The 18,253-nt window shown below is 36.3% G+C and overlaps 3 protein-coding genes and 1 non-coding gene across 4 annotated transcripts; 2 read left to right on the top strand and 2 right to left on the bottom strand.

Moving 5' to 3' along the window:
* The first annotated feature begins 2,880 nt into the window (after positions 1–2,880).
* On the top strand, positions 2,881–8,719 carry LOC121237026 (SNF2 domain-containing protein CLASSY 4-like). Its single transcript, XM_041133578.1, has 4 exons — positions 2,881–3,019; positions 3,156–5,023; positions 5,916–6,074; positions 6,706–8,719. The coding sequence occupies exons 2-4, from the start codon at positions 3,197–3,199 to the stop codon at positions 8,581–8,583; spliced, it is 3,864 nt and encodes a 1,287-aa protein (XP_040989512.1). The 5' UTR covers positions 2,881–3,019; positions 3,156–3,196; the 3' UTR covers positions 8,584–8,719.
* A 1,002-nt stretch (positions 8,720–9,721) lies between these two features.
* TRNAE-CUC lies at positions 9,722–9,794 on the bottom strand. The gene has a single exon. It is a non-coding gene; the product is annotated as a tRNA-Glu (tRNA).
* A 49-nt stretch (positions 9,795–9,843) lies between these two features.
* Positions 9,844–12,711, top strand: LOC121237025 (60S ribosomal protein L37a-1). Its single transcript, XM_041133577.1, has 5 exons — positions 9,844–9,968; positions 10,929–10,968; positions 12,147–12,235; positions 12,322–12,404; positions 12,504–12,711. Exons 1-5 carry the CDS (start codon positions 9,966–9,968, stop codon positions 12,565–12,567), a joined length of 279 nt encoding a protein of 92 aa, XP_040989511.1. The 5' UTR covers positions 9,844–9,965; the 3' UTR covers positions 12,568–12,711.
* Positions 12,712–13,361: 650 nt separating this feature from the next.
* Positions 13,362–18,253, bottom strand: LOC121237024 (phosphatidylinositol 4-phosphate 5-kinase 4-like). Its single transcript, XM_041133576.1, has 4 exons — positions 18,123–18,253; positions 16,860–18,017; positions 14,898–15,156; positions 13,362–13,809 (listed from the first exon to the last, which is right to left on the bottom strand). Exons 2-4 carry the CDS (start codon positions 17,711–17,713, stop codon positions 13,624–13,626), a joined length of 1,299 nt encoding a protein of 432 aa, XP_040989510.1. The 5' UTR covers positions 17,714–18,017; positions 18,123–18,253; the 3' UTR covers positions 13,362–13,623.

The following is an 18,253-nucleotide window of genomic DNA, read 5'->3' as shown; positions in this document are numbered from 1 at the left end:
ATAAATTTAAAGCATATATAATAGCATTTCTCATAGTACTAGCATTAGATTAGCTATCTCAAAGTCAAAATTTGGCTAATATGTGACTTTTTTACTTTTGACTAATTAGTCAAAATTTGAACTCTACGTTGAATTAACTATCACATCTCTATAATAATAAATTACTATAATTTTTTTTAATGCAATTTTTTATTTTTATTTTCATAACCTCCAACTTTCCCCAACAAGTTCTAACAATTATTTTCATTTTTATTTTCACAATTTATAAAAATTATCATTTCTAGTTGAGCAACAAATTAAATTATTACTATCATTTTCACAATCCAACGATGTATAAATACATTTATAGTTGCTATGTAGTATCAACTATAAATGGATGCTGAAATGTACTTGGGAAGACGGAACAAATGGCACAAATACTTGCTGAAATGCACGAGCAGCAGGAAGCAGAAGGATAACTTGTGGGACAGGGTTTGTTGGAAATAATAAAATATACATATGATTTTGCTACCGTTCAAGTCATAAATGACTTGTGGGTTAGATTTATTGTAGTTAATATTATGGATGACTTTAATTTGACTAATTCAATATATGCTAAATTTTAACTACATTAGCTAAATTATGAATTTCACTGATATTTAGCTAACTTAGGTTTCGTTTAGATCCTTAACTCCTCTCAACTCATCTCAACTTATCATTATAACATTTTTAAATTCTAACATAAAATATAATAAATAATTCAATTTTTTCAAATCTCAAAATAATAATAATATTAAAAAATAATTTTCTAACAATATTTTATCATCTCAACTCAATTTAACTCAACTCACTTCAACATTCAAATACAACCTTAATGCTAATGCTCTCGTGACCTTATCGCAGACGTCATGTGAGTTCAAAAGGATAAAATGTCTTCTTACATTTTGGGGCGATTTTTCATTGTTCAAAATGGATATATTGCTAAAAATAAACATATTTATAGGGTTACATGGCATAAACTCTAAGCCCTCGTTTAAATTCAGAGATGAAATGAGATTAGTTGAGATGAGATGATTTTTCAAAATTTTGTGTTTGGATTAGGAAGTGAAATGAGATCATTTTAACTTTTTAGAGATTTTATAGACGTGGATCCCACCAATTATTACATAATATTTGTAATGATTTATTTTATTTATAAATAATAATAGTAATTTATAAATTACCTACTCAAATATAATTTTTTATAAGATGTTTCATAATGATATTATAAGATGACAATATTTTTATTAAAATATATCAATTTAATAAAATTGAAAATTTGTTTATTTTTTGCCAAGAAAATAATTAAATAATTATTTATATATTTATAAAATACATTTTATCAAAATATTGTGCTTAAAATCATTGGAGATTTCCAAACGTTGGAGAATCACAATCGTTTGGATTGAAAAGTGTTTCACTGTACAAGCGGAGATGTCTTCAAATCCAAACTGTCTTTTCAATTTTTTATCATATTCGCTCAAGGGAAGTATCGAGCGCGTATTGAACAAACTCTATGTCTATTTTTATCTCGAGTGACTGTCAAACGAACTTTCTGTCTGGACTTCACTTGAGTCCACTATCGAGCTCACTATCAAGCGAACTTTCTGTCTGATCTTCGCTCAAATTTAAAGTCGAGCAAACCTATTGTCTCGGTACTTCCCGAGTCAATAACAATGCCAAAAATTTTCATTGAAAATTCACTCAAAAATCATAACGAATCATTTTTGGACCGAATTGTCAAGTCGGGTCACCACAATAATAAATTAGGCTCCACAAACTCAACAATGTGCACAACCATCTTGATGAAAACTTACTTATCTTTTAGGAAATTGAAAATAACTCCATTAATCGAGAGAGTTCAAAAGAAAAAAATAAAAGTTAATGCCAGAAAGCAGAAAACTCCTCATGGGCAGCTGACTTTAAAAGATGAAGTTGCCCTTCATTTTTTTTGTTTTTTTTTTTAACTTAAAAGGATGAACTTCATAAAATAAAAAGAAAACAAAAAATAAGACTGACTTTAAAATTGAATAATAATTTAAACAAGTACCAAGGATATAAGTTTTATATGGATCTTTATAAAAAAAAAAAAAGATAATATAATGATAAAGCGTAATTAAATCAATTGTTTTTATTTAAAAAAGGCGAGGTAAATATGAAAAACAAAAAGTTTTATGGTATAATTTTGGAAATTAAATTTTATAAGAGAAATGTTAATTGTATTTAAAAAAAAAATGTATAAAAAATTAATGGGCTTTGCTAGCTACTCATCATTTCCACTCATAAAAAATGTATCACACTTATTTTTTATTTTATATTTTTTATATTTTATTTTTTTTAAATTAATTGAATTTTTTTATTCATTATCTATATACTATATATTTGATAAGAGAAAAAAAATTTTATTCTCATTAATTACTATTCACCACTCTACAGACATATACTCTACATTCTATGAAAAATACTCATATATTTAATGAAAAATATTTACATAATTTATAAAAAATACTCCTATATTCTATAAAAAAATTATAAATATTAAGTGTAAAAATAAATAATGACAGACGTATATCATTCATCTATAATATATTAATTTACTCTGTGAGAATAATAAATAAAATTTTTCAAAATTAATTATGGATAGGATAATCCACGCACTTCTTAAAAAGGATCGTTCGCATGGCATGGAACATCCAAAAGACAACATTCTCACGCGGATCGTCGGGTCCAAGTAGAAACAGGCACCAAGTTTGAAGGGCAATGTTGACAATTCGGCACATAAAGACAAAGTAAAAGTTTTTTCAGACAGACGGTAGACTCTAGTTGCCAGCTTAAAGTCCTTAGTCGGAAGGGAAAAGCCAAAAGTCCAATTCATTTTCACCATTGTTTGCATGCAAGCTTCGCGCCCTTTTTCTCTCTCTTTTTTCTCTGTCGTTCTCTTTTGTTCTGTCTCGGTGTTCTTCGGGTTATCTCTCTCGAACTCGGGCTTTGATTGTTGAAGGTAGTTCTCTTCCTGAATCGGACGTACTCTGTACGTTTTTCTATGTATGTACTTGTTGTATAAATATGCGTGTTTTTTATTTCTTCGGTGTCTGATTTCTTATTTCGGGTTCGTATTCTTTTTTTTTCTGCTGTAGGCTTTGTGTTGAGAAAGACTGCGTCTTTTTGTTGAGGCGCAATGATAGACTATAGCTTGCCGATAGCGAAGAGAACTAGGCAAAAGCAAGCCCTAATTTACAAGGAGTACTCTGAGCAAAAGAGAAAGAACGAGAGGGAGGAGAATAATGGGGTTACCTCGTACAGTTCCCGCAGACCCAGTAGAGGTAATCGGAAGAAATTACTGGAGGATAATACTAAAGGGGTTTGTGGTTCTCTGAGATTAGGGACTAATTGTAGAGCGGAGACACAGACTGAGACTGTTTCTGTGTCTGATAGAAGTGAGGAGGCCAGTGTGGAAGAGATTCACGTGAATGATTCGGTTGAAAGATGCAGAACTGAATCGAGGGATTTTGTGGGTAGGAAGAGTATGGGGTTGAAGAATGAGGAAAACTCCAAGACAGGTTTTGAGGGAATGAACAATGTAAAGGAGATTATGGTGGATGATAGTGACGAACAGATGGTTGTTTTGCGTGAAGGGGTAGGTTTGGACTGGTTAAACTCGAATTGTTCAAGTTTGAAATTAGGGGTGGAGGGAGACGAAGGTGTTGTTTGCATTGAAGTTGACGATGGGAATGGTTTGAGAGGGAAACATGTGAATGAATGCGGTAGTCCACATTCCAGTGGCAAGAGGGATAACGATGAAATGATTTCATCGTTGAAAAGAAAGGTTGAGAGTGGTTGCTTAATTTTTTCTGACAGGAAGAGTAGCGGTGTGACGGGCAGGACTCAGTCACGGTTAGGATTTTTGAAAAGGAATGAAATTGAGGATGGTGATGATGACAGGACTTGGTCACGGTCAGGACTGTTGAAAAGGAATGAAGACGGGCATGGTGGTGTTGATGCTGCATCGGATAATTCAGATGGTTCGAAAAGGAATACGGACGAGGATGGTGATGGCAATATTGTCTCTGATGGATTGAGAAGGAATGTGGATGAGGATGGCGGGGATAATGTTGTTTCAGTTGATTCAGATGGGTTTGAGATATCGTTGAAATTGGAAAGCTGTGATAATTTTGCAGCATTGAGCTCGGATAGCTGGGCTGAAGAGGAAGAGAAAGAGGAAGATTACGAGGAAAACGAGAATAGAGGAAATCATGAGAGGGTAAGGCCAAGGGGAATCGACAATGGATTCAAGAAGAGAAAATATGGGTTAGATATGTTGCTTAATTCTCAAAACGACAAAGATAGCAATATTAATAATGACAAAGGCTGCTGTTCTGTTAACCCCAGTAAAGAGTTCGATTGTGTGGCCGGAAGAACTCGTTCGCATTTTACCCCGAAATGGGGAAAGAAGAAAATGGAGCTCGGAACTTTAAGTCGCCCTTTTTGTCTTGATGAGGAGGAAATGGAATCTTTTTCTGGGCATGATGACAGTGATGATAGTGGTGATAAAAGGGAAGTTGGGTCTGATTACGAGAATGAAGATGATTTGAGTGATGACGAGAGTGAAGATGATTTGAGTGATGACGAGACTTATCTCGGCGTTAAGAAAGCTGTGTCTACGAGAGAGAAGTGCAAGACTAACAAAGGCAAGCTGAGGATGCCCACCGAGGGAAAATGTATCCGTTTGGTAAAGAGTTGTGATTTTATGAAGATTCTTGTAGATTCCATGTTGGAGAAGGGAGAATTTTCTCTGGAAGAGTTGGATTGTTCTAGAGACGTAGCTTCCAGAAATGAAAGCAATCCACCAGTTGCCGAGACAACTCTACCACTGAAGTTCACTTTTGGAATTGAGGAGTCAAATCCACCAGAGAAATCAGAAGACGAGAAAGAAATGGATGAACTTTGGGCTCAGCTTGAGCTTGCTCTCAGAGCTAGTGAAATTGGTTCAGTCGATTCTGCTAAGGTATGGTGGTATTGTGAAGGAACAGGCCAAGAAACAATACTGTTTTTTTCAACTCATTCTATTCTTTCATGTATTGCTTTAAACCTTTCTATGAGGCGCTGCAGGAACTTTGCTTTCCTTTCCGTTCGCAAGAAGTTTTATTTAATCGATTAACCAATGATCCGTTATACTATTTATTTTGGCTATCAAAAAATACTGAATGGGTATGATATGTAAAAGACCTCTGTTTGGTGAAATTATGAATTTGAGTATTTGGTTTTGATATAGTCACGATATTGTTGCCAAGAACCAAGAGTCGGGACTAAGTTTTGCACGGCTTACAGATTAGTCAGTATATTTGGTTGGTTCTATGCATCCTGGTATTGAGGAACATGCATATCAAATTCCAATACCAGAATTTGTTATACTGCTTATGGATACAAATTCTCATCCTTGCTAATTCTGTTGGTCCATGGACACGGCATTCACAGTAGGTGAAAAGTCTTTTTGGGCCATTAGAAATGTCCAAGACATGTCTGCCATATGATAGGTAGGCCGGTTTCCTATTTATTTTGTCTGATTCCAATGTAACTGGAATTATGTTGTTGACATGATTTGAAAATGAACATAGCACCATGGATGATAAAATTATCCGGTTAAACAAATTCACAAACTGCCTAAAGCATGTGTTTGGAAAATGAGGTTAAAACATGCACATTTATTGGTATTATTTTCGAGTCCCCCTTCCCCTGGCCTTATTTATACACATGATGACCATCTTTACAGGCTCTTCAATTTTCTAATCTAGACGATCTCTCTCTTTGGTTTTCTGTTTGCCCCACCTGTGATTTTTTAGCACCTCATCTGTGTATTTGTTTCAATGAGACTTGAAAGGTTAGATGTTGACCAACAGGTTGAAGATGAAGATGCCCTTCCTCCTGAAGATGACATTGATAGAGCTACCCTTTGTCACCTAGGGAATCATCGACTTATTCTTGATGAACAAGTTGGACTTAGATGTGCATTTTGCTCATATGTGAAAATGGAGATCAAGTATATTCTACCATCTTTTGTAAGTTATGCAATTTTGTCTTAGTCGTGTTCGTAATAATCAAGATTGTTTATGTTAGTTTATCTACTCTCTCCCTCTGTTCCATGAGATATAATTAATTACGTTAATATGTTTTGATGGTTTAATGTATAATGACAGTGGAAATGTTGAATTTAAATAAATATAAGATAACTCTCTGCTACATTTACTTCTAAATTAGAAGTTCTCTGCCACACTTGGACACGAGACATTGATTTCTAGCAGGACACACATGGTATGGGCATTGACTTGATAATGGAATTCCTTGTTTGAATTGGAAAGGACTGTATTGGACGAAAATATTCAGTGATGTTACCTCGTAGGACACGCCTGCCCACACACACACAGAGTTCTATATGTACAGAAGTAACTTGGCACATGTTGTTTTGCATTTTGCACTGACCATAATAAGAATTATGATTCTAAATAAGATTAAGGGGCGGTGATCTGTGTCAAACCTTTTTTCAAAAATTTTTGTGAGTTGTGACTACCAGCTCTAATAATTTTCTGTACTTGTCAACTTGATGATAGAGAATTTTTGCTTCAGAACTTATAAAAAAAATATTGCATCAGAATACTGTTCTTTTCTTTAATGTGGTTTTGCATTTTTCAGAGTACAAATTCTTGTGGAAAATTAGACAGGAGGGACTCTGGAGGGGCAATGAATCACTCCATCTTCAATGAGTTTGGTTCTCAATATTCTGGTTGTGATTCCTATTCTGACTGTGATACCCGAGCTCATGCTGAAGGCACAGTGTGGGACATCGTTCCTGGTATAAAAAGTAGTATGTATCCACACCAGCGTGATGGTTTTGAATTTATTTGGAAGAACATTGCTGGAGGAATTTACGTTGATAAGTTGGAAAACCAAACAGCATTTCATGGTGGAAATGGGTGTATTATTTCTCATGCACCTGGGACAGGGAAAACTCGTTTAACCATTGGTTTTCTCCAAACATACATGGAGTTCTATCCATCATGCAGGCCTATTATTGTTGCTCCTTGTAGCATGCTGCTGACATGGGAAGAGGAGTTTCATAAATGGAAGTTTGACATCCCTTTTCACAATCTGAACAAGTCGGAGTTGTCTGGCAAGGAAAGTAGGTTGACTGACTACATTGTGAGGCAAGTTGGACATCTTGACCAAAGAGATATCCGTATCTTGAAGTTATATTCTTGGAAAATGGATAGAAGCATTCTGGGGATAAGTTACAAACTGTTTGCTCAACTTACTGGAGAAGTTGAGAGAAAGGGTGAAGTAAGGCTAAATACTGAACATGCTCAGCTCAGGAAAGTCCTTCTTGAGCTTCCTGGTCTAGTTGTCCTTGATGAAGGACACATCCCGCGAAATTCCGACAGTAATATCCTTCAGGCATTATCAAATATAAAAACGGAAAAGCGCATTATTCTTTCAGGAACTCCTTTTCAAAATAATTTCGATGAACTATATAATACTCTCTGCTTGGCGAGGCCACAGTTTGCAAACATAAGACATAAATGGGGATCTCTTACAAGTTCCATTGCCAAAGCCACTGATGATAGAACGAGATGTGAGAAACTGAAAAAGGTTAGAGATATGATCGAGCCATTTGTACATGTACACAAAGGTTCCATCCTACAAGAAAAACTTCCAGGGTTGAGGGACTCTGTGGTTATATTACAGCCAGCCCAACTGCAGAAGAGCCTTTTTGATGAACTCTGTCATCATGCTTTGACGAACCATTTTAAATTTGAGTACTACGAGTCGTTGATCTCTGTCCATCCTTCACTCTTGCTCAAATGTGGGGAAGAAAAGTTTCCTTCTGACAGGGTTAAGTTAGAAAGATTAAATCCTGACGCTGGCGTAAAAACAAAGTTTCTAATGGAACTCATCCGACTCAGTGAAGCAATGAATGAAAAAGTTTTGGTTTTCAGCCAATATCTTGACCCGTTGATCTTTGTAATGGACCAGCTTAAATCTCATTTTAATTGGACTGAAGGGAATGAGGTGTTGTATATGGATGGACAGCTAGATGTAAAGCAGCGCCAGTCCTCAATTAACGTTTTCAATGATCCAACAAGTGAAGTAAGGGTGTTACTTGCATCAATTAGGGCTTGTTCTGAAGGTATAAATCTGGTTGGGGCTTCAAGGGTTGTTTTACTGGATGTCGTATGGAATCCATCAGTCGAAAGACAAGCTATATGCCGAGCACATAGGCTTGGGCAGGAAAAAGTAGTGTACGTCTACCATCTCATCGTCTTCGGGACAAAGGAAGAGGAGAAATATTATCGTCAAGTCGAGAAGGACTGGTTATCTGAGTTGGTATTCTCTCCTTCGGACAGGAGTGGTGATCAGGAGAAACTCCCACCTACAGACCTGCAGGATGAGATTTTGGAAGAGATGGTTAAACATGAGAAACTTGAACATATCTTTGAGAAGATAGCATACCAACAGAAAGAGTCTAAACTAATTGAGACATTTACCTTGTTGGAGAAGAGACCAGTTATATGATACCACCATTTAGTCCATGAAGCTGAAATCGTTCTCTTTTTGGTTCAAGTGTCCGGTGGCATTTAGAAAGCTTCCAGAAAATCTTTGTAAAAACTGAACATAAATAATAGAAACGGTATGTTTCATTTCTAGTTGACACTTGGTGATTCTCAGTTCTTTTACTTTTAGTATTGTTAACTGGATTTCACAATTTAGAGCTTATTCAAAGGCTTGATGCATATCATGATATCAATGGAAGTAATCTCCTGTGCTTACATTCACTTGTAGGAGTGATAGAATCAATTTTCATCACTCGAGAAATTTCTAGAGATCTGATTCAATGAATGGTTCAATTTGCATTGTCGAATGATAATTTTAGCTGAAATCTTGTGCTGAAATTATATGCATGTGCGTGTGATGAGTTGAGTCATTTGCATTGTCGAATGATAATTTTAGCTGAAATCTTGTGCTGAAATTATATGCATGTGCGTGTGATGAGTTGAGTCATTAGCATGTAGTTTATTATGGAACTGGATTGTGATTCTGGGTTCTGCTTATTATGACTTTTGGGATTTGACTAGTAATGTGATGAGTTGGATCATCCCAAAAGTTACAAGAGTTCTGTTACGTATAGTTACTTTTGCGTATTTTTTGCGTACTTTATTGATGTGATTGGTCAAAATAGTTATTTTATATTAAAAAAAAGTAATGCGGCTAATTATATCAGTGGAGTGCACAAAAAGTGATTGTATATAGAGTTTTTGTTTGGCAAAAGTTGTATGATTATTATTATTATTTTTTAAAATAATTTGAAATTTAAAAACAAAGAAAATGGATCAACCTGAACAGGATCATCCCAAAAGTCATAAAAGTTCTGTTATATATAGTTATTTTTACGTATTCTATTGATGTGATTGGTAAAAAGAGTTATTTTATATTAAAAAAAGTAATGTAGTCAATTACATCAGCGTAGTGTGCAAAAAGTGATTGTATATAAAGTTTTTGTTTGGCAAAAGTTGTATGATTATTATTATTATTATTTTAAATAATTTGAAATTTAAAAATAAAGAAAATGGATCAACCTGAACCTAGCGATGGAATGAGAAATGAGTTTAGCAATCTATGTAAACGCTTAACAATTCATTAAAACAAAAAAATATTCCGTTGCCGGGACTCGAACCCGGGTCTCTCGGGTGAGAGCCGAGTATCCTAACCAACTAGACTACAACGGATTTGCTCTCTCTGGTCGAATATAATATTATTAAACATATTTATCGAGACATTTCTACTAAAGTTATAAAATCGAGTCAAGAACCCTAACTCTAGGGTTTCTCCAATTGCTCGCTCTCAATCAGCCGCTCCTTGTCTTTCGCAGTCCGTGAGTACCTTCAAATCCAGCCAACATGGTACTTTCTCTCTCTCTCCCTTCCTCTCGCATTCATTCACTGCCAGCTGTATGTTATACCAAGCATATATGTTCATCGACGCTCTGATTGTTTTGACTGAAAAAATAAATCTCTATATAATTTTCCGGCTGACACCGTTTTATTATCTTGATGTGTACATATTTTGAAGGTAAGGGTGTTTTTATTTCTTCAGAAAATGGTTTGTTACGAAGTTCCCCAATACTGGCTATGCTTTTAAGAATGATGAGATTCATTTTATCCTTCATTTGGTTATTTCCTCTTATCGTTTTTTTGGTTCCTACATGCTATGGCACCTAGAGAACAAGACAATAAATGGTCCCAGATGCATAATGTATCGTTGGTTTCGCTCATTTGTAAATTAGGTGCTATGCGGAATGTGCTGTGAAATTATCATTATGATCCATCACTGATTCTGTTTGAGTTTATCATGAACTTGCTTCAGTTATTCATTTGTTGAATTTGCTTGCCATTGTTACTTGGGGTTCAAACAGTAGGATCATCTTAGGGAGTTCAATTTTGGTAGGCACGTTGGGTTTTTAGCTAAATCTATTGGCTGCAATTTATCTTTTGGCGTTTAAGATGGCAATATTAAGCACATAGTTGGTGCTTAAGAGAGAAAGAGATAGGGCTTGGGTTGTTAGGGCCTGTCATTGGCATTACTCCTTGATGGCCTGCAGGGTGCATGTTTGATATCTAATAATGCGAGGCTTTTAAATTTTCTGTGTATGCAGTTCTCTGGCTCACTTCATTATGAATTCATGACATGCTCAATATTTGGTGCCAAGGATTTTTGTGGCCTGTAGTTTATGCAACTTAAGCCCCCTATTTTAGCTCACTGAGCTAATAGATAGTCTGGTTAATGCTTGATTGCAACAGAAAGATCCAAATTATTGACCTATGTTTGGACTAATCATTTAATGATGCTTTTTTATGATGCAGACCAAGAGAACAAAGAAGGCGGGTATTGTTGGAAAGTATGGTAAGTGCCATTCAATTTTCTTATTGATTTGCTCAGTACCTGTACTTTTTTAATCATATATGACTCAGAATTGATTTCTCCTTCTAAGCTTGAGATTGCATTTTGATTTAGGCCCGGTTTGGATACACAAAACATTTCATCTCATCTCATCTCATCATTACAACTTTCCCAAATTTTCACACAAAATATAATAAATAATTCAACTTTTTTAAATCCCAAAATAAAAATAATACTTTAACAATATTTTATTCAACTTTTAACAAAATATCTCATCTCATCTTATCTGAACCGCGTATCCAAACGAAGCCTTAGTGTTCTTGATTTGAAAGTGCCTCTTACTTACTGGCCGTAAGGCTGAACTGAGAATTAGTCTATGATTTCATCCTTGAATATATTTTTAGTTTTCACATACAATTATCCTAGGCGGAAAAGAACCTCTTCTACTAGTCTTTTTGATCTTGTTTTTATCCCGACTTAAGCTATGGGCTACTACATGGTTGGCATGTGGGGTATACCATATTACCACTGCTAAAAGGTGGGATATATGGTTTCTACATTAATGTTGAAGTACAAAGTGCTTTTTATTTGGAACTGTTGAAATTATGACATTTGCTTTATATTAACTGTGTAAATTTTGTGCTTTTGGTTATACTGAAGTTAAATTCAACCTAGCTTATCTACTAGTCATTGATAATTGGATGTGCTGTTTCTTCACAGTATTTAGTTGCTCTGTGTGTGTGTGTCTGCCTCTTACAAATTTCTGAATATATAGGCAAGTTTCTTTATAGGAAAATGTAAGCTGAAAATTTGCATCAATGCTTTAAATCCCATTCTGGTGATCATTCTAGTTTAATCACTGGAACAGAATATTTTGGTCCGGCACGGAATAGGGCCTGGAATGCCAATTCCGGCTGGAATTTGACTAAAATGGCCGAAACAGGCTGAAATTTGGAACGAAACGGAAAGATGTATAGTGTACTGGGTACTACACCAGAACAGAAAATTCTGGCCGGAATGGCTGGAACGGAATGGAATTGAAATCTATTATTTGCACTATTCATTGTTACTTGCATTACACGGGAGAAATATTGTGGTTTGAAAATATTCATACTATTCCAACCTTATGGATGTCTTGTGTAGGGGGATTTTTTAAAACAGCATGTTGCCTCTTATTGTAGGTACCCGTTATGGTGCTAGTCTGCGAAAGCAGATTAAGAAGATGGAAGTCAGTCAGCATAGCAAATATTTCTGTGAATTTTGCGGGAAGGTAAGGTGTCAATCAGTTCTTATGTATATTCCTTTTCACTTTTATCAGATGGCATGTTCTACCGATTATTGATTTTCCTGTTACAGTTTGCAGTGAAGAGGAAGGCTGTGGGTATTTGGGGCTGCAAAGACTGTGGAAAGGTCAAGGCAGGCGGTGCCTACACTTTGAAGTAATAATCCTAAGTTGAAATGGTCTGCTGTTTTTATTTTTTATTTTTTTTAACACTTGTAAATAATAATCCAATGGCTGTTTCTGATTTTTTTTACAGCACTGCTAGTGCTGTGACCGTAAGGAGCACCATCCGGAGGCTGAGGGAACAAACTGAGAGTTGAGCTGCAATCAGACTATTCTATCTTATTTTGGATATGTGCACCTTAGAGAAAAATCTACTTTAAGATTTGTGGCTGTTACTATTTTAACCTTTCGTTGTTTCCGAAATGGGAGTTCAGTTTAATATGAGAATTTCATTTTTTTTCTATGGCGGAGTGGTTTCTGGTAATGTTACAACTCTTTAAAGTTGAATTTTAATGACTTCAAGCTGGAGTTAAAAGCTACAAGTAGTAGCCAATGTTCTTGTTACTTTTAGGCCCCGTTTGGAGTCGGAAAGCGTTTCATCTCATTATTACAATTTTTTTAAAATTTTATACAAAATATAATAAACACTATCTTTTTTAAATTTCAAAACAATAATAATATTCTAATAATATTTTATTTAATTTTTATATTTCATCTAAAACTATCTTATTTTATCTCTAAATTCAAACCAGCACTTGGTAAGTTTGGATACACAAACCTATCTTATCTCATCTCATCTTATCTAAGCTCTCCATCCAAACCCACCCTAATTTGATGTATTCTCGGAAATTATACAATATGATATCCCATTAACATTCTAATATAGTGTTGATTGCTATTTGTTTTCTTGAAAAGTAAAAATTACATGCACATCATTACAATGTTATAGAAAGAAGTGGGATGGGAGATATGGCGTATAATAATTTCCATTCTCTCGAGTGCACCGCTGAGATAAACCTTAATACTATATATACACAGACAACCTAGTACCCGTTTTTACTCGACTTGTAAACTTAAAAATGTCTTGTGTATTCCTATATAAAAAAAAAATGTCTTGTGTACGCTGTTACTGAAGCCAAAAAAATGGCTTGACCCGTTTGCTCCCCAATCAGCCATTCAACTCCAGTGACTGAATGTGGTTCCAAGCAGGTACCTGGCGTATGCAGCTCTGACAAGAATTACCGTCAAAATAAGGAGAGCAACAGATACAGATTCAATTGTAAATTTTTTTGCTGTATTTTTCTCTTGCTTTCTCTGCTGTAAAAGCATTTTGTAGTGTAAGGTTGATGTTGACGAGGAAAGGTCACAGAGGATCAGACAGGAGCAATTGGTCTCTCATCAATGTCGTTATTGAGATGATGCACTTTGTTTTGGACGGCCTTTACAGCCGCAACTCTTGCTGCATTTGCCGCTTTATTAGCTGCTGCTACAGCTTTGCTAACTCTTTCATCCACCTTTCCTACTACATCCAATGTTTTTTCAGCAGCTCGCTGTGCTTCCTGCTCATAACACACCTCCATTAGTAGTTGATAGCACTTTAATAATTAAGGTTGTCTACGTTTAATAAGCTGGTCTCCACGATTAATGGGAGGTCAGCCATCTGTAGCTCATTGTAAAACAAACCAAGCATAATCTTGACAAATATCATCATCTCGATGGCCTTCAGAAAAGACCTAACACCACAATCCAGGGATATGTCCTGCCTTTTGACCGCCCAATACACCTTTACCAGACAAATAACACAACTGTATTCTTTCTAGCCAGTCAGCTGGTGGGTAGAGGCCAAAACATCTATCGTCAGCAAGCATGTTAATCTTAGCCATTAGCTTAGCCTCTAGATATATTCTGTATCTAATATTAACATGGACAGAACTGAGATTGTGATAGTAGAGCAACATATATATTAAAATAAAATGGGAGAATTTCCCTTTCACTGAACAAGTGTACAAATCCTTCCCATCCATACATTCTTTTCCGGCAAGGAGCAAGGCAATTCTGCCTCTCTCACCCATTTGGAGCATCTTTGGAGGTGAAATAGGCAAAAAGCTAAAATTCTCAAAGTTCATCAAGATTGGACACTGACAGAACATCCACATGAATTTTATGGTTGGCATTCAATTTTGGTGATTTCTACACACAACACAGAGTATATCCTGATTAACAATCTAACAATACCAATGGCCTTTAGGCCAGATGGTATTCCATCCCCTCGTAAAAATGGGTTAGAGGGTTTGCTCATGGTTCAAGTTGGGATGTGTGAGTTTCTTATTAATCGCCCCAAAAAAAAGATATTGATTTCAAAGTAGCCTACCATTGTCCACATCATTAAAACATTTACCACTAGTGACCAGGAATTGAAAAATGGGTGGGCTTAGGGTCGGGCATTATTCTGGCAATTTTCCACATGCCAACACTGGTCGGAGGCATTGGCACAGAGAGAGAACATCCATTCACGTTTTGGGGGAATCAACTCCTAAAACTAGAGGAGTGGAGGTGAGTGCAAACAGTGACAATGATTATTCTAGTTTTCATGTTTTTTCATGGCGCATGAATATCCTTTCACCACAAGGGAAAAAACCACAGATACCTGGACTGCATTAAGAACTTTGGTATAGTTGACAGCATAGGATGATTCGGAATGGGAAAGTTGCATGCATGGAATGTCAAGAAGCCCATTTTTCCAATGACCAGATTTTGTCTCCCCGGTCCTGAAGGTATATAAACCAAGTCCTTGCCTTCTTCCCTCATGCCAGGCTCCCTCAAACTGATGTCCATTTCCAAACTGATAGACTCCAAAACCATGCATTTTGTCAGCAAAATATTCCCCTGCGTATGTGTCTCCATTCCTACATTATCATACAAAGCATATTAGCAAGATGCTCAATCATACATATTATAATTTGCATCTGGCCATCCATTTTGTTGCACCATGATGAGATAAAAGTGCTGGTATTGCAATTTGACCATCTGGGATACCACGAGAGGTGCTGGTATCAGAAAATATGAAGCTTTCTGATTCAGCATCTTCAAAACGAACAAAAAGCAACAAAGAATGCCAACAGTTGAAATATGGTCCAAAGAGCTTCAATGTTTGTGACCCAGAAAATGTTTGATAAGAACGGGCAGCTCAAGTAGAAATATAGCATAATGTTAAGAACTTCTCTACAGTAGAAGGTACCAAACAATCAGTTCAGAAGCCGTTAAAAGTCAATTACAAAGTAGTCTAAGACAATAAATATGCCTGCTGAGTAGTTACAGAGAAACTAATTAAGATTAAGTATTAGTTACTACTAACAACAGTGTAGAAAACCTAATAGTTTTCTACTTACAAAAAAAACAACTAATAGTTTTCCCTCAGCAATCAGCATGTTAAAAAAATGAATACTTCATCAAGTAAACAAAATAACACTCATCAAAACTTCAGCAACCAGTTCAAACCTCAGACAATCACCATAATTATGTTAAGCAGGAAAAGAAAAGTGAAAACTCATAAAGGAAAAAATGGGTAGTCCCTTCAACGAATATGTGTGGGGAATGGCAATAGCGGTTAACAAATGTCAAGTGTAAGAATGCTTTTTTTATTTTAAGTAATCGAAAACTTAATTGAATAACACGAAGTCAAGAGTAGGAATGCTTAAAACCAGAGAACATTTACATTGGGGGTTCTAACATATATGTGGGTGATAACGAAAGTGATGATCTGATAATTTTCAAAATTACATAAACAGTGAAGACTACAAAATATGTGCAGGATCCATTTCGTGAATGAAAGCAACGATTTGACCTAGATTCCTGATCTGTTGTTACACTAAACTAGCTACCTTTTAAATCTGTAGCCCTGAACAAAACAGTCTTGCCATGTTCTTTATTAAAAACATTCTCAATTAGGGAAGTTTTAAAAGAAGAAAATGTGCAGAATATCATCTAGGTCATCTACCCAATGTTAATTCCACCTATATATGTGATACTCCATATGATATGGATAAGGATAGGTAGTGTATGGGATCCCACATTGCTTGGGAATGAGAAGTTCTTACTCTTTATAAAGTTTCAATGGGACTCCAATTGTATCATTGACTAGTCCTTTTGAAGTATAGGCCATGTGGTTTGAGCCTTCCATTTGGGCGTTACAATATAGGTATGTAATGACATATTTCGTACACTGCTTTCAATGAATCAATCAGCCAGGGCACAAAATCTAACTCCATAATACGAGATTCTACAATTTAACAATCCTAACTGGAGGAGAAAACACAAATTAACTCCTCTCTGAAGAAAAACTGGCGTGCTTATCAAGAAATTAAAATTTCGTAAACACTGCAGTTTGGATAAGCTAAAAATCATACATCTCCAATACAATACATTGGTGAAAACATTAAAAGACCAAAAGTCACCTTGGGCAAAGGCTATTGTATTTGAGGGGGATGGTTTTAATGACTTGTATGCTTCTTTTTTCATCTGTAGATTGGGCTATGCCTAATTATGAGGATGAATAAATTTTATTAATTATATAAAAAAAAAAAAAAGACCGAAAGTCACGATAATTCACCTGTAATGGTAACGACCAAGCCCGTGTTTAACACCCCACTTGAATTCCCCTACATACTGGCTCCCATCCACACAAGTATGAACTCCACACCCATGACACTGCCCTTTAGACCACTCTCCAGCATAGACATCGCCGGTGTAGAACCTATACAGCCCAATCCCATGCCTTAAGCCCTGCCTATACTGCCCACGGTACCGGCTACCTTTCACCCACGTCTCCACCCCGTACCCATCATACTTCTCATCAATCCAATCCCCCTCGTACCGGCCACTCATGTGATAGTAGTAAACTCCACTTCCCGAGCACTTCCCCTTATGGAATTCACCCTCATAAACATCCCCATTACTATAAACTTTCACCGAAGATCCCGAATTTGGCCTTTTAACCGTCTTGGGCTTCGACCCGATTGACCAAAGAATAGGCTGATATGGCCTTGAGGGACAGGAAGATGAGAAAAGCGTAATTGGGAACGACCGACCAAGGAACAATCGAATCGAGGGAAGGCGAGGGAGTGCGAGATTGAGAGAAATCAAAAGGGTAGCGGAGAAAGCTAGGAAAGAAAGGAAGTCGAGGGTAAAAGAGCGGGGAGGATAGGAGATGAAGAAGTAGAGGGAAGGTAAGCAAAGGAAAATAAGAAAACTAAAACGAGCTCGTATCAAAGGAGCACATCGTAAGTGGCGGAAAAACTTGAGGGTCAGTGATAATTTGGCAAAAGGAAACGTATATGAAGTATTCGAGTATGGAAAAGATGGTGATGAAGATTGTACATTTAAATTTATGTGGTGATAATTGTCGAGAGAGGACAGTGTAGGAGAGTGGGAAAGTGCGGAAGGTGCTTGGGTCATTAAAGGCATCTTGTGGGGGCGAGGAATGAAGGGTTTGTGAAGCTGATGGATTGCTGGAAGTGGGTTGATGATGAAACTCCTTTTGGTGGGGTTATGTTGGTGGGTTTTGGAGTGTGAGATGAGGGTGTGGGGTTTGGTTTGGTTGGAGTTATTGAAGTGGGTGATGGTGCTTTGTTGGGTTCTGCAATTGGCTTTGGATTTGAAGGTTCTTTAATGGTGGATAGTAGGAAGGAAAAGTGCTTGGGTACTTTAGTTTCAAATCGGAAGCGATGCCTCTGCTTTCTCTACCAATATGCTGAGTTTCAGGCTTTTTCTGATGCAATTACATAAAAAAAAAAAAAATGCTACTCATCAACTCTCTGTTTGTATTAGAAGGGTTGTTGGGTTTCTCTTCCCAAGAGTGAGTGAGAGAAATTACCTGGGAGTTAGAAAATCTGTGTGTAAGCTCCTGGTTCTGGTTTCGGAGGTATTGATGTCTGGTTTTTCAAATTTTTTTCTGAGGGAGACAAACCAAATAGGGCTGACAAAGTCTCAGGTTTGGAGGTGAGA

This window comes from Juglans microcarpa x Juglans regia, chromosome 6S, assembly GCF_004785595.1.
Source record: "Juglans microcarpa x Juglans regia isolate MS1-56 chromosome 6S, Jm3101_v1.0, whole genome shotgun sequence".
Classification (NCBI taxonomy): Eukaryota; Viridiplantae; Streptophyta; class Magnoliopsida; order Fagales; family Juglandaceae; genus Juglans; species Juglans microcarpa x Juglans regia.
Note: the sequence above shows the minus strand (reverse complement) of the source record. Positions and strands in the feature narration are given on the sequence as shown.